Source organism: Entelurus aequoreus, linkage group LG07 (assembly GCF_033978785.1).
Source record: "Entelurus aequoreus isolate RoL-2023_Sb linkage group LG07, RoL_Eaeq_v1.1, whole genome shotgun sequence".
NCBI lineage: Eukaryota > Metazoa > Chordata > Actinopteri > Syngnathiformes > Syngnathidae > Entelurus > Entelurus aequoreus.
In genome coordinates this window covers 54419737-54442027 of record NC_084737.1, presented here as the reverse complement: position 1 = coordinate 54442027, position 22291 = coordinate 54419737, and the positions used below count along the sequence as shown (strand labels likewise).

The 22291-nt window shown below is 40.8% G+C and overlaps 1 protein-coding gene and 1 long non-coding RNA gene across 2 annotated transcripts in view; one reads left to right on the top strand and one right to left on the bottom strand.

Moving 5' to 3' along the window:
• The window catches only part of LOC133654038 (ATP-binding cassette sub-family C member 4-like), a 115801-nt gene that overhangs the window by 69918 nt on the left and 23592 nt on the right, over window positions 1–22291 (top strand). The window contains exons 9-16 of the mRNA XM_062053989.1: window positions 3575–3676; window positions 11642–11731; window positions 11852–12043; window positions 19536–19630; window positions 19968–20054; window positions 20346–20442; window positions 21567–21785; window positions 21955–22092. Coding sequence (XP_061909973.1) covers window positions 3575–3676; window positions 11642–11731; window positions 11852–12043; window positions 19536–19630; window positions 19968–20054; window positions 20346–20442; window positions 21567–21785; window positions 21955–22092 — 1020 coding nt within the window. The remainder of the gene's footprint in view (window positions 1–3574; window positions 3677–11641; window positions 11732–11851; window positions 12044–19535; window positions 19631–19967; window positions 20055–20345; window positions 20443–21566; window positions 21786–21954; window positions 22093–22291) is intronic.
• Window positions 1326–2215, bottom strand: LOC133654039 (uncharacterized). Its single transcript, XR_009826822.1, has 4 exons — window positions 2121–2215; window positions 1714–1979; window positions 1492–1588; window positions 1326–1399 (listed from the first exon to the last, which is right to left on the bottom strand). It is a non-coding gene; the product is annotated as an uncharacterized LOC133654039 (long non-coding RNA).

Below are 22291 nucleotides of genomic sequence, written 5' to 3'. Positions count from 1 at the left end.
ATGTGAGGAGCCTTTCAACCTGCGACGTCACGCTACTTCCGGTACAGGCAAGGCTTTTTTGATCAGCGACTAAAAGTTGCAAACTTTATCGTCGATGTTCTCTACTAAATCCTCTTAGCAAAAATATGGCAATATCGCGAAATGATCAAGTATGACACATAGAATGGATCTGCTATCCCCGTTTAAATAAAAAAAATCATTTCAGTAGGCCTTTAATGGATACAAGGAAACACAAATAAGCATATAAAGTCAACTTGTTTTTCCACTCAGTGGCGTGCGGTGAGGTTCATGTCAAGTGAGGCACTGACTTCATCACAGTCAGATTTACAAACATGTGAACCCTAAATAGTATCTTATTCACCATGTGATTGGCAGCAGTTAACGGGTTATGTTTAAAAGCTCATACCAGCATTCTTCCCTGCTTGGCACTCAGCATCAAGGGTTGGAATTGGGGGTTAAATCACCAAAATTGATTCCCAGGCACGGCGCTGCTGCTGCCCACTGCTCCCCTCACCTCCCAGGGGGTGAACAAGGGGATGGGTCAAATGCAGAGGACAAATTTCACCACACCTAGTGTGTGTGTGACAATCGTTGGCAGGGGCGCCGAAAAGGGGGGGTAAAGGAGACGGATTCTAGGGGCCCATGATGGAGGGGGGCCCAGAGAGGCCCCTAATGATGATGAAATTATAATACAGAAAAAATAATGGGTGTCCTGTAAAGATTCTTTTCATGGGGCCCAAAATCCCTAGCGGCGCCCCTGATCATTGGTATACCCAGGTAACAAGGGAACGTTACGTGAACGTTAGGAGAACGTAGTGGCATTGTTCTGGGAACGTTAGTTTATAACGTTCAAAGAATGTTTGGTTGTGGAGTTCTTGCTTGGTTAGCAGAACGTTAGCCAAGAACGTTTGGCTAGAACGTTTAGGGAACTGTTTAGGAACATGCTATTTACATCTGTTGTTATGCTATATTGTCAGGAATAACACTCAAACAGAAATTTCAACAGAATTAATTCTTTATTAGTGATAGTGATTTCAACAGAAATAATTATTTATTAGTGATAACTATAATACAAATGGAATGGAATGCAGTGGTCTTGGTCGTGCGCGTCAGTGTATCCTGCCCCTTCTTGGTTCTCTTCCTGGAAGTAAATCCATCCATCCATCCATCTTCTTCCGCTTATCCGAGGTCGGGTCGCGGGGGCAGCAGCCCAAGCAGGGAAACCCAAATCCTGGAAGTAAATAATTACCACAAATACAAGACAGCACTGGAATGTAGATTAATTGAATTGAATTAAAACATTGGCATAATTACTTTATCATTTCCCTCTTATCTCACTCTGTTCTTTTGCTTGTTTCTTTTTCCTTTTTTGTCCTCCCTCTTAATTCCTCCTCTTCTCCTGCAAGTAGTTATAATTGCAAATTCAAAAGACATGCAGTGGAACTTCAATAAAATGGAATTCAAAATTGGGATATCTTATCTTCTCCGTACCTCAAATTTTGAACCTCCCTTTCGAAAAGTGGCCAGTTTCAGGACCTCTCCAAGCTCACAATCCACTTCAGCTGTGGTCGTCTGCTTGTAAACACCCCTGCAATCACCAGCACAATTTAGAATTCCCTTTAGAATAAATACTGTAATAATAACAGCTAGATCGACCTTGTGAGCATACATGCAACATATGTTCAAAGATGCAAACCTATTATTAACACTTACTATTTATTATTCTGTAAAGGGGCAAGTCCTCAAACGCCACTTTTCCTGACTTTCCACGGAGGCCAAGCTGCTCCAGGACTTTGTTTGTGGCAATTTTCCTCAGCATTGTCCTCACCGTGTCTGCCAAATTCGGAACGTTCAGGCAGCATTCAAACCATATCACTGACGGGGCAAATTATTGTTTAACTAAACTACTAATAAATCCACCCTTCTTCAGAAGTCATTCGTTGGTCTTTGGTCAGTTTGGAAACTTTATAACAGCCAACCTGCATGAGAAATGTATGCTAGTTAGCGCCGGCGCGCATTTATACACAACGCTAAAACCGTAAAATGGTCTGAAATTAATCATGTAGGTTGGAAATTGTTATACAAAAACATGCTTCGTATTTCACTCTTTCTATACTTACTTGTGATAAATGGATGGCGCACCAAATTGCTTTAAAATCGGGATTCTGGAAGTAGTTAGCCTTCGTCCTTCTTTGTCTCACGGAGCAGCTTCAATTGTGCATTTTGATTTTTATGGCGGTTGGCAAGCAACCTTGTGTGTGCATTACCGCCACCTACTGTGCGTGCAGCCTTGACTCAGCCGGCGTCAGATTGTTCACAAAACACAACACTTTCGCAGAAAGTTAGGGAAACGTTACAACATACTGTATAAAAAGTAAATTTGCGAAAAAAAACACTTATAAAAGCCTAACAGTTGCTGTTTCCATTGCAGGCAAATTATATTTGGTATATAGATGAGAACGTTCTACGTTCTAAGAACGTTCTTAGAACATCCAAATAGTTTTTGATATGTTCTAAGAACGTTCTTAGAACGTTCCCATCTTGCATAACCAAAAGAGAACCATACAGGAACGTTACCTCAGGACCTCTCCAAGCTGGGAGAAAAAAACTTTTAACAAAAAGTTAAGTATACTTAACTTTAACTTTACACTTACAAATTGTAGCACACAAAAAAGCACATTTAATTAAAAAAAACGTTATTATGGTCTTACCTTTACTTATAAGTGCGGGAACAGTGGTGTTCCTGTTGGAAGAGTTGTGAATGAATGAAATATGAAATCCGCGCTGCTGTCTGCAGGTGTACCTAATGTTGTGTCCCTGTTCACGGCTCCTCCGGCGCGCCGCGCGAGCATTGTTGTTTTTGCACATTTTGGCTTCTTGTTAAGTGACTTTTTTTGGGGTGGATTCGGTCTTGCAGGTGGAGGGTTTGGGTGTGGGCTTTGGTTGGTGTGGCCGCGGCGCTCCCGTCGGGTGGTGCATTCTGCGGCGGAGGTGCTTGGCACCAGGAGGCGGGGTTATGAGACGAGCCTCCAGTTTTATGATCGCTCAGCACAAGAAATACGTTACACACATTTAGTTGTTGACAAAATACACTGTACATTATATACCTCAGCTAACTAAACTATGGAAATGTATAATATAATTCATATAGCAATACGGTCTCACTGCACAGCAGGCCAGCAGTTAGCCGAGTCATTGTGCACAATCCATGGTGAGGCACAAATCAGTGACGTGCCTCAACTGGCTGCTGATCACCGCACCGTCTCTTCTCAGTATTTGAACGGCAAATGTGAAAATAAAAATAAAAATAATCTAAAACTGGTGAAGTTAAATGGAAAATAACTTTAGTATAATCACTGGATACATATAACAATTTAATTAATTTTTTTTCTTTTTACTTTTTTTTTTCTTTCCATGATGGCAGGTGAGGCTGTGCCTCCCCTGCCTCTAGTGACCGCACGCCACTGCTCTACTGGTACTTTAAATGTACATACAAATCATCATAGGTCCCCTTTAAGGAGAGCTGTAACATAAAGGGTTGCACTTAAATAAATATGTTTGTAAATCTTTCCAGAATTTCCTGCTGCTGAATGAAATGAGTAGAAGAAAGTTGACACTGGAAAATAAGAACCCAAACTGTATTGAGATGAAGATGATGACCTGCTACTGGGATAAGGTAAATTATCCACCTTTATTCAGTGTTTAATTCTGACATTGCACAATTCAACATTCAACCATAATTCTGACCATGGGGGAAATACACAGCGTTAAGCCTTGATCAATTAAGGATGTGATCACACTAAACTATTCTTACTTACTCCTGTCTGCATTCACGCAGATCTTCCGTGTTACAACGCGTTTACTTCCACATACTTCAATTCTGATGTTATGCTACAATTTCCCTAACTTTGTGGATTATTTTTAGTCTAATTTAAACTCGTTCTGATCATTTCTGTTGTACAAAGTGGCTATCATTACTTGCAAGAAGAGCGATTAATTACAAAACCCAAAACCAGTGAAGTTGGCACGTTGTGTAAAATGTAAATAAAAACAGAATACAATGATTTACAAATTCTTTTCAACCTATATTCAATTGAATACACTACAAAGACAAGATACTTAACGTTTGAACTGGTAAACTTTGTTATTTTTTGCAAATATTAGCTCATTTGAAATTTCATTCCTGCAACATGTTTCAAAAAAGCTGGCACAAGTGGCAAAAAAGACTGATAAAATTGAGGAATGCTCATCAAACACTTATTTGGAACATCCCACAGGTGAACAGGCTAATTGGCTAATTACTTCCATGAAATGCTCAGTCATTCACAAACAAGGATGGAGCGAGGTTCACCACTTTGTGAACAAATGCGTGAGCAAATTGTCGAACAGTTTAGGAACAACATTTCTCGACGAGCTATTGCAAGGAATTTAGGGATTTCACCATCTACGGTCTGTAATATCATCAAAAGGTTCAGAGAATCTGGAGAAATCACTGCACGTAAGCGGCAAGGCCGAAAAACAACATTGAATGCCCGTGACTTTCGATCCCTCAGGCGGTACTGCATCAAAAACCGACATCAGTGTGTAAAGGATATCACCACATGGGCTCAGGAACACTTCAGAAAACCACTGTCAGTAACTACAGTTCGTCGCTACATCAGTAAGTGTAAGTTAAAACTCTACTATGCGAAACGAAAGCCATTTATTAACAACACCCAGAAACGCTGCCGGCTTCGCTGGGCCCGAGCTCATTTAAGATGGACTGATGCGAAGTGGAAAAGTGTTCTGTGGTTGGACGAGTCCACATTTCAAATTGTTTTTGGAAACTGTGGGCGTCGTGTCCTCCGGAACAAATAGGAAAAGAACCATTCGGACTGTTATAGCCGCAAAGTTCAAAAGGCAGCATCTGTGATGGTATGGGGGTGTATTAGTGCCCAAGGCATGAGTAACTAACACATCTGTGAAGGCAACATTAATGCTGAAAGGTACATACAGGTTGTGTAGCAACATATGTTGCCATCCAAACAACGTATTTTTAATTGACGCCCCTGCTTATTTCAGCAAGACAATGCCAAGCCACATTCTGCATGTGTTACAACAGCTAAGTTTCACAGTTCGAACATTAAATATCTAGTCTTTGCAGTGTATTCAATTGAATATAAGCTGAAAAGGATTTACAAATCAATGTATTCTGTTTTTATTTACGATTTACACAATGTGCAAACTTCACTGGTTTTGGGTTTTGTAAATAAAACATGAATGTAGTCTCGGGTGATCAGGTGTGTCGTGGTTTTTCGCTTTAGAAATATTTCAGGTCTTCGTAGTGTTTATTTCTATTATGAAATGTATCAGTTTTCAACTTGCGAGGAGGGATCACATTATTGTACGCCTACAGTATAACTCGGCTCGGTGTGTGTACATGAAATTTGTGCCGTACTGTCACCCATCTCTCACTATTACACTCACACTTGCCAAATATGCTGGACGTTAGACCCAAAGACACTACGAATGGCCTTGTGTGCTAATGCCATAAGTATGTTAAAGTTAAGGGTTTATTTTTGTGACACACACAAGGTATTAGTGGTTATAATAATAATAATAATAATAATAATAATAATAATTAATAATTAGCTTTGTCTTGGACATCAAGACAAAGCGTTTTACATACATACAAACATACAGTACATACATACTGTTCATCCGACAATACAGTGACGACAGTGAAAAGTGTGCAGGTATTTTAGTTAGTTATGAGATCACACATTACACTCAATATTGCACTCCTTATTATTGCATCCGGTTATTACAGTAGTTCTCTGTTGTTAAGTGCTTTGTTTGCCAGTGGGACAAGGGAAAATCTATACCTGTTGAGTTTGTATTTTGCTGCATTTGGCATCAAAACAATTTCACTATGAAGTATATGGTGTGGGTCACGGGTGATTTTAAGACCCTGCTTCCTCACAGTCTTGTCGAATATTTCTTGAAGGGAACAAGGGGGCTGCTCGCCAATTATTTTACCAGCCCTCTTGATAAGGTTTTTAAGTTAGGTTTTGACTTTGACAGACAGAGTTCCAAACTATGTTGAGATACCATAACGGATGACAGATTCAATGTTTGCCTCATAAAACAACATCATGATATTGCTTGCTACACCGTAGACCCTGAGCCTCCTTAGAAAGTGCAGGCGCTAGTTAACACGGGAGCAAACAGTTAACTTGGGCCGAAGTGCAGGCGCTAGTTAACACGGGAGCAAACAGTCAACTTGGTTGGCCCAAGTTAACTGGGAATCAAAACAAATACCCAAGTTCTTATAGGAGGACATCCGCACTATTCTCTCCTCATGGATAATTATCGAGCTGTGCACACCCACAGATTTGGGATCAAAAACCATCTCCTTTGTTTTTTTTACATTTAAAATCAGATTTTTCTCCTCACACCACCTCAAAGCCCCTTCCATCTCTTGTTTGTATGAGTCTTTGTTGGAGGATAGTTTAGGGGTTTGTTAATCGTTTGGGCTCTATCAATAGTTTGGGCTTTGGTTGGGGCTTTGTCAGTAAACTAAGAATAACTGTGTCATCTGAAAATGTGATTATATAGTTGTTTGGTTGCTGATTCTGTAGATCGTTGGTATATGCAATGAACAGGAAGGGGGAACTCACACAGCATTGGGGGGGGCCCTTGTGCTTATGACCTATCGGTTAGAGAGAGTGGAGTTTACTTTTACTTGTTGTTGCCTTTCTGTAAGAAAATCGCAGTACCATTTTATTATGTACGGGTTGACATCCATCAGTTTTAGGCTAGCTAACAGTATCTGAGGGAGAATTGTATTGAATGCACTACTGAAATCTATGAACGTTAATCTAGCGTACGCTAAGGGATGCTCGAGGTGTTTTAAAACCAGATGAGTAGTGGAGAACGTTGTACTAGTAGAGGGATTGAAAGGTAACTCCCTATTTTAAAATGCTTCTGATGTATTTATTTAACTATGATTTTTATAAGAAATGGTTATGAAAGCAAAGAGTTTCGCATGAGGTTTATTTAAAATTCAACAAAGACCAGAATATAGTGTTTTTGTTTTGTTTTGCTGTTTGTCTCTGCATGGTGCAATCGTATGTGCGCTATATCTATTAGGTATTGCTCTTTTTTATGTGTTGCAGAAATGGTACCTCTTAATTGGCAGCAGGTACCATGCTGTTTTTTTGCTGTACTAGAATATGACGAAGTGTATGTAGCGTATGGCTTCACTGTGACCAAGGTGACAAGGAAAGACTAGTGTGTTGTTTTTGTTAATAGTATTAAGGATACAATGTCATGTAGAAGTGGGAAAAAAGAGCGCAAAATATTTTCTTCTTCATGGGGGGGCGTTACAGAAAATAATTGAGAAACACTGAATTAATCTGACATGCATATTTTTGGAATGTGGGAGGAAGCCAGAATACCCGGAAAAAACCCTTGCATGCACAGACAGAATTTGTAAACTCTACAAAGAGATGTCCTAATGGAGTTTCAAACCCAGATCTCCTAACAGTGCCTATGTGCCTATGCCTACATGTTAACCACAAGGCCACCGTGCGGCATAGTTGAATTAAAAAAATTATGCATGAACTTTAGATTTAAGTTCACACTTACACTAAAATTCAAATTACTTCATCTTTATAGGAATGGAACTTGTATGTAGGCCAAGGACCTCCTGTTATTAAAAAAACATATTACACTTTCTGGAGAAAAAAAGAAAACTAAGGTGGACTGGTGTTCTAAAGAGCCAAGCATCCCTTAGTGCTGCTTTGCTAACTAATGTCAAAACAGTAAATGCTGTATACATGTACATTAATATGAATACTAGAGGTGGGCGAAATAATCGACTTTTAGATGCATCGCAATTTCGGACATGGACTATTATTAAATTGATTAGTATACGTCAATAATCGATTTATTTACTGTAAAAAAAAGTATATTTAACTGTCCGGGTGAATGAGTCGTGTTTTAAAAATGGGGTTAAAACATTTTTCCTCAATGGTAAACTAGATGTCTAAAAAAATATCCATATTTTAATTTTAATGCATCATGCATTTTTGTATGGTTAATTGTATAATTGTATAAGGTCATTTAAATGTCTAATGTATGTGTACCAAAATTGTGTTTTATTAGACGGTATGCATTTATGTATATAATGTGCTGGTGAACCCTAGGAAGAGTAGTATTTCATATGGTGAAGACTAACAGGGATCCACAATAAGAACAATTTCAAGTCTTTTAAAGCTGGTTTCCTTTTAATGGAAACATTACAAGGAAATGTGCACACATGCACACACATGCACAGTTGTTCTTGGAGATGCACAACTCCAGAGCGATATTACCGTATATAATAGAACACTTTATTGTCATCAAACATGAGAGCATGACAAAATTACAGGTGGCTATTCTGTTAGGTGCAGTTAAAATCCAAGACAAAGAATAAATGTTAAATGCCCTTCCATCCATCCATTTTCTACCGCTTGTCCCTTTTTTGGGATCACGGGGGGTGCTGGAGCCTATCTCAGCTGCATTCGGGCGGAAGGCGGGGTACACCCTGGACAAGTCGCCACCTCATCACAGGGCCAACACAGATAGACAGACAACATTCACAGTCACATTCACACACTAGGGCCAATTTAGTGTTGCCAATCAACCTATCCCCAGGTGCATGTCTTTGGAGGTGGGAGGACGCCGGAGTACCCGGAGGGAACCCACGCAGTCACGGGGAGAACATGCAAACTCCACACAGAAAGATCCCGAGCCCGGGATTGAACTCAGGACCTTCGTATTGTGAGGCACATGCACTAACCCCTGTGTCACCGTGCTGCCCTAAATGTTAAATGTTAAAAATAAATACATAAATACCAGTACGAACAGCAGTGCAACAGTGAAAAACAATGTAAGCTATTGGGACAGATTCCCACAAGTAAAAACTGTTTTTAACTCTGTTTGTCCTGCTCTTGTGTGACCGAAATCTCTTTGTTGATGGCAGCAGGTTGAACAGGTGTTTACCAGGGTGAGAGATGTCTGCCAGGATTTTCTTTGCTGATATCGACCAATGTCCCCTAGAAAGGGCAGAGTGCAGCCGATAATCTTCTCCCCTTTCCTGGTCACCCTCTGCAGGGCCTTCCTGTCAGCAACAAATTAGGCAGCAAACCACACAGTTACGCAGTACATCGGCACTGGCTCTATGGTGGCCCGATAAAAAGATAGTCTCCTCAAGTTAGTTCCTCCGTAGCACACAAAGTAAGTGGAGTCTCTGCTGTGCCTTTTTGACCAGTGCTGAAGTGTAGACTGTCCATGTGAGGTCCTCCGAGATTTATTGTTCCCAGGAACTTAAAGGAGGCCATTGTCGCCACACATGATTCATTTACTACAAGTTGAGCATGTTCCCCTGTCTGTCTCCTAAAATCAATGACCATCTCTTTGATCTTTGTGGTGTTCCGCCTCAGGTTATTCTTAGTACACCGCCCTGCCAGCGCTTGAATTCCCTCTCTAAGCTGTTTCATCACACCTTGTTATCAGGCCCACCTAGGCGAACTTGATGATGGTGTTTGAGGGATGAATGGGGACAAAGTCATACATATATATATAGGGCGTGCAGGAAGGGGCTCACCATGTAGCCCTGAGGGGAGCCAGTGCTGAGTGACAGGGTGGAGGAGCATATTTGACCCACCTTAAAGCATACTTGCCAACCTTGAGACCTCCGAATTCGGGAGATTGGGGGGGTGGGTGGGGGGGGTGGGGGGTGGGGGGTGGGGGGTTGAGGTGGGGGGGGGTTGGGTGGGGCGGGGTTTGGTGGTAGGGGTGTATATTGTAGCCCGGAAAAGTTAGGGCTGCAAGTAGGGATGTCCGATAATGGCTTTTTGCCGATATCCGATATTCCGATATTGTCCAACTCTTTAATTACCGATACTGATATCAACCGATACCGATACTGATATATACAGTTGTGGAATTAACACATTATTATGCCTAATTTGGACAACCAGGTATGGTGAAGATAAGGTCCTTTTTTTTTAAATTAATAAAATAAAATAAGATAAATAAATTAAAAACATTTTCTTGAATAAAAAAGAAAGTAAAACAAAATCAAATCAGTTACATAAAAACTAGTAATTAATGAAAATTAGTAAAATTAACTGTTAAAGGTTAGTACTATTAGTGGACCAGCAGCACGCACAATCATGTGTGCTTACGGACTGTATCCCTTGCAGACTGTATTGATATATATTGATATATAATGTAGGAACCACAATATTAATAACAGAAGGAAACAACCCTTTTGTGTGAATGAGTGTAAATGGGGGAGGGAGGTTTTTTGGGTTGGTGCACTAATTGTAAGTGTATCTTGTGCTTTTTATGTTGATTTAATAAAAAATAAAAATAAAAAACGATACCGATAATAAAAAAAACGATACCGATAATTTCCGATATTACATTTTAAAGCATTTATCGGCCGATTATATCGGGCGGCCAATATTATCGGACATCTCTAGCTGCAAGGGATTCTGGGTATTTGTTCTGTTGTGTTTATGTTGTGTTATGGAGAGGGATGCACTTGCTGATAAGAAGAGGGACCGTGTCCTTCACGGAGCGGAACTGAATCAAACCTTCCTTTTGAGGAGTGATTCATCATGTTTGTGCAAGACACTGGACGCTCAATGACCAAATATGGAAATCAACAACAGATAATAAGGCAACGAAAGTATACTGGCCGCACGAACATCTCCAGAGCGGAAAAATACCAATAGCATGATCACAAATTACAATGTTGTACTAAAGCATTAAAGTATATCAAAAATATAAGCATTCTCAACACATACTAGCACGTTATCAAATAAAAAGTAGTCAACAGGGTGAGATGGTATCCGAAAATTCGAGTAAATACGCTCACCCATCCGTTAATGATCAAGAATTTGCATGCACCTTGCGTGGCCAATTAATCGTCTTTTTTTTCCTGATTACAATATTATGATTGTGAAAAGCCAAAATGTAATTAATTCGATAAATTCGATTAATTGTCCAACCCTAATGATGAGCGAGTGTAGCCATGATTCTGTGATGATAATCTGTGATGATAATCGCACAGCTGTCCCGAACCCTGTGGTTGCCAACCATAGTTCCAGTTAGTCTGTTTTGTGGATGGTGGATCCGGCGTTGGTTAGGAATATGCTGGGAATTGGTGGCCTATGTGGTTTCTGCACTAGGCCCACTCCCTTTGTTTACGATGCTTCCGCCGGCATCGTCTTCTTGCCGGTCTAAGGACAAGCCACCATGAGCCCGGAGCTCTAGCGATTTCGTCAGGGATGTGGTAAGACTGATGAAACTCACTTGTAATTTCCATGCAAGACATAAATCCAACTGACCGCAATTCGGTTAGGGTGTATGAATTGAGAGCATTCATACAATCATATTCTTACTGCAGCGCACATACAAGACGGATAAGATGCACCAATACAGAGAGCCAATAGCCACAGCATCCGAACGTGCGGCAATCTTGGCAAAAAAAAAAGTATTCCGATTCAGAATTTCAGAACAAAACAGAAGAGATTACAGTATGTTTAACCTTCCACTTGACTGTCTTGAAAGTATTTAAAATTTTTCGAATGTGTGATCCTTTCAGTTCCTGGATGCCCCGTCTCTGCAGAACATTACTCTCACAGTGAAGTCACAGCAGCTACTAGCTGTAATCGGTCCCGTGGGGGCCGGGAAGGTGGGATAAACCTTATCTTAAACAGCGTAAATACATAATAAATTCATGCAATAATTGTTACTTTGGAGATTACTCACTTGTTTCACCCCATCCTTATCCTCCCAACCCCATTTCCGCCAGTCGTCCCTGTTGAGCGCCATCCTGGGTGAGCTACCTCATGAGAGCGGAATGTTGACAGTGAGGGGTCAATTCAATTATGCATCCCAGCAGCCATGGGTGTTTCCGGGCTCCATCCGCAGCAACATCCTTTTTGGAAGAGTGCTGGATCTGCATAAATATGAACGGGTCCTAAGGGCCTGCGCTTTAAAGAAGGTGAGTTCGAAAAGTGAGTTGCTTGGAAAGGGAGATACGAATTCCAGTGTCCTTATCAATGTTCCTAACCAAACACCTCAAGTGAAGCCACCAATGAGGAAACAAGTAAAGTATTTTGAAATTGTCTTGGGTGTGAATGTCACATACATGTTTGGCCCTTTGAGGGGAAACTGCACTTTTTTGTAATTTTGCCTATCGTTCACAATCATTATGAAAGACATGACGAGGGATGTATTTTTTTTAATACATTCTTAATATTAAATAAATTTGATCAAAAGTTGCAAAACTGGATCTAGACTCTCCGTAACTGATCAAACACCAAAAATTATGTTTAAATTTAGGACAACATTTTTAATAAAACGAGAACGGATACAACTCAAGTCCTCAGAAAATTTAGAATGGCCAAAATGCAGACTTTTAATATAAAAGGCACTGCTTACCTTTTAAGTTGACCGCGATCTGTTTCTGAGGAGGACAACTGACCCCAGTCTCGCCCTTTTTAAAAAGAAATTGGAACTCCGTCTGAATTACACATCGGGGTCACCAATTGTTGGCGGGGGACTCCCAAAGACCTCGGCTCTGTCACACCTTGCCGCGTGTTCGTTATTTAATCAGAGGGAAAATGAAGGTTATCAGACACATATTTCAATGCTCAATCAGTAACAAGTATTTGCATCAACAACAGAAGTATACTTACAGAGGCAGTCTGGACTGTACCGTACCATACCATACCAACTTTATTTATAAAGCCCTTTAAAAACAAGCACAGTTGAAAAACAAAGGGCTGTACACCACAAACAAGTAAACACACAAAAAGAAGAGAAATACAGGCAAAGGACAGACTAAAATATCAATATAATTTATAACAAGGTAAAATACACACACTATATATACAAATAAAAAGAGCATATACAAATTATCTTAAGAGCAATTTGTTAGATAAAAGGCAGTTAAAAAGTTTAAAAACAGTTTAAACAGTTCAAAGTCTCATGCTGTGTTAAAAGCCAGTGAGTAAAAAAATGGTTTAAAGAAGGGTTTTAAAAGTGGCCATAAGAAGGGGCCTGTCTCACATGGAGAGGGAGATCGTTTCAAAGTTTGGGACCCGCAACAGAGCAGGCCCTGTCCCCTCTGAGCCTGCACTTTGATTTGGGTACCTCCAGGAGCAGCTGATCAGCTGACCTGAGGGAGCGGGTAGGGGCATAGAGATGGAGCAGCTCAGAGAAGTAAGGTGGGGCAAGACCATGTAAGGATTTAAAAACGAATACAATAATTTTAAAATGGACTCCAAAAGACACAGGCAGCCAGTGAAGTGGGGCTAACACAGGAGTAATGTGCTCTCTTTTGCTTGTGCTTGTTAAAAGTCGGGCCGCTGCATTTTGGACCAGCTGCAGACGTGAGAGTGAGGACTGACTGATTCCAAAATACAAAGAGTTACAGTAATCCAGCTGAGATGTAATAAAGTTATAGATTACTGTCTCAAACTGTTGCCTTGAAAGAAGGGTTTTAACCTTGGCCATCTGACGTAAATGAAAAAAGGTGGCTTTCACCAATGTGCCAATCTGACGGTCCAATTTAAAATTACTATGAATACGAAAGCCCAGGTTGGTGACCATAGGGACGGCGTGGCGAAGTTGGTAGAGTGGCCGTGCCAGCAATCGAAAGGTTGCTGGTTACTGGGGTTCAATCCCCACCTTCTACCATCCTAGTCACGTCCGTTGTGTCCTTGGGCAAGACACTTCACCCTTGCTCCTGATGGCTGCTGGTTAGCGCCTTGCATGGCAGCTCCCGCCATCAGTTTGTGAATGTGTGTGTGAAAGGGTGAATGTGGAAATAGTGTCAAAGCGCTTTGAGTACCTTGAAGGTAGAAAAGCGCTATACAAGTATAACCTATTTATCATTTATTTATTTATCATAGGCTTAACTTGCAAAGTCAATAGGGGGGCTGACAGTCACAGGTACTACTAGGTCCAAACACTATTGCTTCAGTCTTCTTATCATTGAAATTTAAGAAATTTAGGGGCATCCAGCCCTTGATATCATCAAGACATGCGAGGTGTGGTTGCATTGAAGAGGCATGTTTTCTCTTTAACGGAAAATACATTTGTATGTCATCGGCATAACAATGAAAATAAATGTCAAGCTTTCTTAAGATTGAGACCAAGGCAAGTATATAAATAGACAACAGCAGTGGTCCTAAAACTGAATCCTTTGTCCACATGTCAAGGAAGCAACAGGGGATTCAGAACCAGAACATTTACAGAGAAGGTTCTATATGTTAAGTGTGACTTCAACCAACTCAAAGCAGTACCACAGATGCCCACTTGATGCTGTAAGCGGCTAATGAAGATACTATGGTCCACCGTATCAAATGCTGCTGTTAGATCGAGTAAAACTAAAATCATATGATCATCTAAACCCATTGTTCGGAGGATGTCATTAAAAACCCTTAATAATGCAGACCCAGTTCTATGAAGTGGTTTAAACGCAGACTAAAAAACTTCTAAAATATCATAGTCCTCTTAAAAAAAAGTGTTTAACTGGGTAAAAAAATCTTCTCTAAGATCTTTAAGAGGAAAGGCAGCTTAGAAATGGGTCTAAAATGGGCTACAACAGAACTGTCCAGACCAGGTTTCTTTAAAGGTGGTTGAACCACGGCGTGTTTAAAACTGGTATTTAACACACCAGAAGACAGACTGCTATTTAAAATGATAAGTACAGGCCGCCCTATGCAAGAAAAAACGTATTTAACAAATGTAGGGGGGACAGCATCATAGGGGGAACCTGAGGGCTTCATAAGACTAATTAACTCCTGTAACTGCGGCAGAGTCACTTGCTCAAACTGATTAAAAACAGCAGAGTAGTGAAAAGGGACAGAAGGGTCAGAGGTCGGAACAGAAATGAGAGCTCTTGTTTTGGCAACGTTGTCAATAAAATACTATAAAAAGGCATTGCATAATTCAGAGGAGGGTTCCAAACATGTAGGCTGAGGGGCATTAAGAACAGAGTCAATGGTTTTGAATAAAACACGAGGGTCAAGACTATTTGAGGCAATAATGCTTGCCAAATGTTCTCTTTTTGTGTGCTCTGATATGGATGCCAATAGTCCTTTAAAATCCTGAGTGACACCTGAAGCTTGTCTTTCTTCCACCTGCACTCAGCTTTGCGGCACTCACGTCTGATCGCACCGGTTCTATCATCAAACCAGAGTTCTGATTTACTTTTAGCCTTTTTGATTTTTTAAGGAGCCTCCAAGGCTGTCTGACAGGTGGAGTGAAACAATGCACTGAGTTTCTCAGTGTCAGAAAAAAACAGATTTAGAGGATAAAACAAACCTGGTTAAAAGCAATAAAAAACTGACTAAAAACTGGCCTCAAATAGCACAGGCAACACGATCACTGAGCCTGTTGGATTACGTGAAGGCAAGAGTCCCGTTACTCAAAATCATTCTCTTTTTAAGCTCATACGAGAGGAAGACCCCTTGAGAGGGGCCATACATGTGGGCTCCTGTGTTCTTTCCTTTCGTACTTTGATATGTTCTTTTACAGAATAGAGCGGTTGTGTTCTTTCCTCTCAAGCTTTGATATGCTCTTTGTTAGAATAGAACAGGACTTGTTGTTTACAACAGGTCATGAGGTTAAGTGATGCATAATACATTTCTCTCTGATCTATGTAAATCATTAATGTTCAAATAAGCACCATCATACAAAGCATGAATATGGCCAGACAAGGTATCAGTGACAGACAACAGCTTGCAGTCTTTGCCAACGCTCACAGTTGATAACCTGGTTTACCTTGGGGCGACATTGCTTGGTCATGGCTCCATACCTGGCATTACAGTTGCACCACCCATCGCCGCGTTGTTGTCGAGTGATCACTGCTGCTGCGGTGGCATTTGCCTCCTGTGGTGCCTTGGAGTGCATGAACAAACGTCTGCTTCCACAGCCAGACCATGGTAATCCTAGTAATCATTTTTTCGAGGAGAGAGGAAAACTGGCCAGTAGGGCTGCACAAATAATCGACATAAAATTGACACAGAGGTTTTAATTAGTGTGATAAATACCAGCAAGACGCTGAGGTTTTTTGTTTGTTTGTTTCTCTGCCGTCACTGGCAATTGAGTGACAGACATATTCGCTATTCAGAATGGTTGAGCCCTGTGTTTGTTCTCTTTCGCATCAAACAGGGAGAAAGAGGTCTCACTATGTGCATCGCTCTCAGCACCTGAGCGCGTTTATTTAACAGTAGATCTAATTGAACGCAGTGATCCCTCTTGTCAACTTTGTCTCAGTGCGCGGAGGAAGCACAGACAGAGAGCCTCCCGTGAGAAGTTCCGCAAAGTAAAAAAAAAATAGGAGGACAAAATTTTTGATTACGTAGCCAAATGTGGGAATATTTCATCTTCAAATCGGATGGGCGATGTACGCCCATAAACACAGAAGAGCAAGCGAAAATGCTGTGATAACGTAATGGCAACAAACAAAAAGAAAACGTCCGACCTCGTTTTTTTTTTTAAAACGCACTTTAAAGGCCTACTGAAATTAATTTATTTTATTTAAACGGGGATAGCAGATCCATTCTATGTGTCATACTTGATCATTTCGCGATATTGCCATATTTTTGCTGAAAGGATGTAGTAGAGAACATCGACGATAAAGTTTACAACTTTTGGTCGCTGATAAAAAAAAGCCTTGCCTGTACCGGAAGTAGCGTGATGTCACAGGTTGAAAGGCTCCTCACATTTCCCAATTGTTTACAATGCAGCTAGAGCGATTCGGACCGAGAAAGCGACGATTACCCCATTAATTTGAGCGAGGATGAAAGATTTGTGGATGAGGAACGTGAGAGTGAAGGACTAGAGTGCAGTGCAGGACGTATCTTTTTTCGCTCTGACCGTAACTTAGGTACAAGGGTTCATTGGATTCCACACTTTCTCCTTTTTCTATTGTGGATCACGGATTTGTATTTTAAACCACCTCGGATACTATATCCTCTTGAAAATGAGAGTCGAGAACGCGAAATGGGCATTCACAGTGACTTTTATCTCCACGACAATACATCGGCGAAACACTTTAGCTACGGAGCTAACGTGATAGCATCGGGCTTAACTGCAGATAGAAACAAAATAAATAAACCCCTGACTTGAAGGATAGACAGAAAATCAACAATACTATTAAACCCTGGACATGTAACTACACGGTTAATGCTTTCCAGCCTGGCGAAGCTTAACAATGCTGTTGCTAATGATGCCATTGAAGCTAACTTAGCTACGGGACCTCACGGAGCTATGCTTAAAACATTAGCTATCCACCATACACCAGCCCTCATCTGCTCATCAACACCCGTGCGTACCTGCGTTCCAGCGATCGACGGTGCGATGAAGGACTTCACCCGATCACCGATGCGGTCGGTGGCTAGCGTCGGATAGCGCGTCTGCTATCCAAATCAAAGTCCTCCTGCTTGTGTTGCTGCAGCCAGCCGCTAATATACCGATCCCACCTACAGCTTTCTTCTTTGCAGTCTTCATTGTTCATTAAACAAATTGCAAAAGATTCACCAACACAGATGTTAAAGTTAAGTTAAAGTTAAGTTAAAGTACCAATGATTGTCCAGAATACTGTGGAATTTTGCGATGAAAACAGAGCTTTTTGTATTGGATACAATGTGTCCGAATACTTCCGTTTTCAACCATTGACGTCACGCGCAAAAGTCATCATATCTAGACGTTTTCAACCGGAAGTTCCCCAGTGAATTTATTGCACTTTATAAGTTAACCCGGCCGTATTGGCATGTGTTGCAATGTTAAGATTTCATCATGTGATATATAAACTATCAGACTGCGTGGTCGGTAGTAGTGGGTTTCAGTAGGCCTTTAAGATGTTAAATATTTATTTATGTTAATTGTTTGCTTACAGAAATGAGTCCATTTTATTTTGTTTGTTCACGATTACAAAGTTATTTACCTTGCAATTACAGTAAAAAACAATTATATAGTAATTACAAATACAAGTGTATATCCTTTTAAATGCTTACTTGCATTATTATTATGTATTATGATTACATTACGTTGTAAACACTGTATAGTTTTTATCGGTTAATTATTAAGTTTAAGAGCATAATGTAAACAAAAGCTCTGAGTCTGTCTATTAAATTCCAAACATATTTTTACGTAAATTGTTGCATTGTTTCTAATGCGTGCGTTAGGTTCTGTTCTTGAACCCCAAGATGCAGAGATGGCAGGCGTAACGCGGTTAAACATTACTTTAGAGTAAAAAACTAAGTAGTTAAAGTGCAGCTTGGAAGTGCACAGGGAACATGCAATTACAACAATAAACAAAAAATTATCCAGCACTGTTTGCAGGGCAGGCTGGTTTATAAAGAAGCCTGATTGGCAACCTGGAACAGGTTTCCTCAGACAGCCAATAAGGGATAGGTTTTTTCTCAAAATCGTGCAGCCCTACTGGCTGTGTACAAATGAGAAATTAACAGAGCATAGCACAGCATTCTCTACATTACCGGTAATTCAGAAGGTTTGCTATCATTGAACAGGGACAGCAAGCAGTCTGCTTTTTCTATTTCTGACAATTCAACCAACTGCAAAAGGAGTGCCTCTTACTTACAGACGTGGCTTATGCTGCCAAAAGTCTGGCAACTTGATCGTCGCGGCATAAAAAGCACTGGCATGAGCCAGGTCGTTACCATTGAGCGGCACATCGTTCTTATCTGCATCTTGGTCCCCAACCACTGGGCCGCGGCCTGGTACCGGTCCGCGGCCCGGTGGTTGGGGACCACTGCTCTAGATCACTAAGATCTTCTGAGACCAATCTGTTAGCGGTTCCCAGAGTAAACTCAAATCAAGGGAGCGCATCATTCAGTCACTATGCAACAAATAGCTGGAATAAATTCCTGAAGATGTCAGACTTTCCCCAACTCTGACTATTTTTAAAACTAGACTGAAAACTTTTATGTTCACCTTGGCTTTCAGCTAAATCTTTTAATCTTTTAACTTTTAACGTCCGCACTGTTTTTATTTTTATTGTCTGCATTTTAATTTTGCTTTTATTTTCTTTCATTTCACTTTGTTGTCTGTGAAACACTTTGAGTCTGCCTTGTGTATGAAAAGTGCTATACAAATAAAGTTGCCTTGCCTTGCCTTGCCTTGCATTCTAGTCCTCCATGCTTGGGAAACCTGCACAATTTTTTTCAAATGATAAAAAAAGCAGCACCTGAACTCGTGTCCAAAGCCTGGCCCCCTAGAGATGCAAACGTTCCTGATTTTGTGAAGCAGTTTTTTGTATATTTTCTTTATTTTTCTTTTCTCCCTCTCATACTCATTTTTACCATTTTGGGTTCATGAGAATTCAGAGGCAACCAATCCTCACATCTTGTGGGTGGTAGTGCCCCCTTGTGGGCTAAAGCTTTCATAAAAGACAAGATGGAAAAAATTAATTTGACACTAAGCCTACGGTTGTCAACGTGATTCTTTGTGGACTGCAGGACCTGGAACTGTTCCCGGATGGAGATATGACCCTCATCGGAGACAAAGGAGGCAACCTCAGTGGGGGGCAGAAGGCTCGCATCAATCTGGCCAGGTGTGGAGATGTTGCATCTACATTCTGTTTTACTAGCATAGTAAATATATTTAAGTAATGCTGAAGAACATTGTTTTCTATTCAATATCCTTCTCACATGGTTCAACATTTATCAGCCGATTAAACCCATTCTAACATAGCAATATTCATCTCATTTGGAGCATGCAGGCTATCTATTGATTTATGTAAAACAATCCAACATTTTCCGTAATTCCACTAATTTTCTGCACAAACTTCTCATTGAAAGTTTTTTTTTTCTAACAGTTTCACATTTTCAATCAATCCAAAGCATTTCATTCGGTCTTCTTCAGGCGTGTGTTCTTGTGTGTGTCCTCAGGGCAGTGTACGAAGAAGCAGACATTTACCTCTTAGATGATCCACTGAGCGCCGTAGATGCCGAGGTTGGGAAGTATCTCTTTGAAGCGTGAGTGTCCATCTTTTTCACATTCATTTTCCATCGCATTGTATGGACTATATTGGGACACTTGGCCTTTAGACCATCAGCTTCCGCTCCTCTGGAACTTTTTAAAAGGTTTTGTCCAGTTACTGTCCCTGCAAAGCTATTATCCTAAATGTTTTGTCACTTCCAACACCAATGACTAAATAGTAGATTAAGACTGTCTACAAAATATCTGACTTCTTTCTTTTATTTTACTGTCCATTAATTTTATCAGTAGTTTCAATCTCATTAAAGCGTGTTTTGTCCATTTATTAGGTGCATTTGTGGCCTGCTGAAGAACAAGTGTCGCATCCTGGTGACTCACCAACTTCAGCATCTGAGGACAGCAGACCAGATAGTGGTGGTCAAAGAGGTTAGTGTCGTGAACCTGAGAAGTGCACCTGCATACACACCACAACTTTACGTATTGGTATACCATCTAATCATATCCAACACCGACAAACCTTCTAATCTTTAGTTCTAATAGTTTTCATGAGACTGTCAGAGAGATATTCATTCAACATTTTTGAACTGTATAACTAACCTTTCATTACAGTTATTATATTATTCTGCACCTACATTCTTTTATTTCATAAGTTTTTAATCCTCAACTACTTCCACATTTCTCAAAACACTCAAAGCGTTCCCACATCAAAATATTCAGCTCATTCGGGACATGATATTTATAAAATATTTCTACATTTTCCAGCTGTCGGGTGTTTCCTTTCTCTTCAAAAAGGTACCAGTTTGCAAAAAGTGAGATCCAGGCATAAGGCAGTTTATAGTCTTTTATTGCTCAAAAGGAATAAAATTGAAACAAGCAGACATGTGAGGTAATAGAAAATTAAAACAATACAAAAACTAGGGTGACGGTCAATTTTAGCAGCCAGGAGGTACCACAGTAATTGTTTTGGCCTTAGCGACCATAGGAACGAAGAAAACATACCTGAACAGCAAGTGTGAAGGATCTCAGACTGAGACTGGTCAGTAATGCACCTGCGATCACCGGGAGTGATCGTCAGGTATAAGTAGGGAGACAAATTATAATTGCAAACAGGTGCTCACAGTGGTATGGTCTAAACAAGTATAGGAGAAACAACATAATGAGTAATCACATAATGACAGCAGATCATGAGAAAATAACACCAACATTCCATTGAAAAGTGCAACATTCCTCCACCCATCCAAAGCATTCCATTCATGATCTTCTGTCATCACATCTTCTTTCCCTGCTTGGCACTCAGCATCAAGGGTTGGAATTGGGGGCTAAATCACCAAAATGATTCCCGAGCGCGGCCACCGCTGCTGCTCACTGCTCCCAGGGGGTGGAACAAGGGGATGGGTCAAATGCAGAGGGTAATTTCACCACACCTAGTGTGTGTGTGACTATCAGTGGTACTTTAACTTAACTTAACTGCTTGTTTCGCATTAGATTGTACCTAATGATTTGGTCGGGATTTTTGATTGATAGTGAAGTTTCGCTTCTTTTTCTTAAAGGGTCACATGATGGCCCAGGGTACATACAGCGAACTGCAGAGCTCGGGCCTTGATGTCGGCTTCCTGCTAAAAAGCGCGGAGGAACAGGAGCAGCAAAGTTGGTCTGCAAACTGGGATGCCGTGTCACTTGCTAGTCACAGGAGGAATCACTCCAACAGTTCACTCTACTCGCACAGCTCCCTCCTGCCACCAGCATGTGGTGGCCATGACCAGCTTACTGTAAGCAGTAAAATTCTATTTTAGAATTTGGATTTTCCCTGAAATACCATATTGTACTTTTTCTCTATTTTTTCACGACAAGTCTAGATAAATTGTAAGAATTATCCAGAAATTACTTCATACAGACATGTAGTCACTCTACTGGGATGTTCTGTGATTTTTGTTACAGGCTGAAAATGTGCACGCCACAGTGGAAGAGACTCGTGCAGAAGGAAATGTCAGCAATGGCATTTATATCAAGTATTTTACCGCCCACTGCCACCCTCTGATCCTCCTGGCTATTTTGCTGCTCAGCGTTGTTGCTGAAGTAAGAAAAGGCTTTTTATGACGTTGGGGACAGCGTGTCTCGGTTGGTAGAGCGTTCTTGGTTCGATCTCCAGCTTCCGCCATTCTAATCACGTCCGTTGTCCTTGGGAAAGACACTTCACCCTTGCTTCTGATGGGTTGTGGTTAGGGCCTTGCATGGCAGCTCCCGCCATGTGTGTGTGAATGTGAAAATAGTGTCA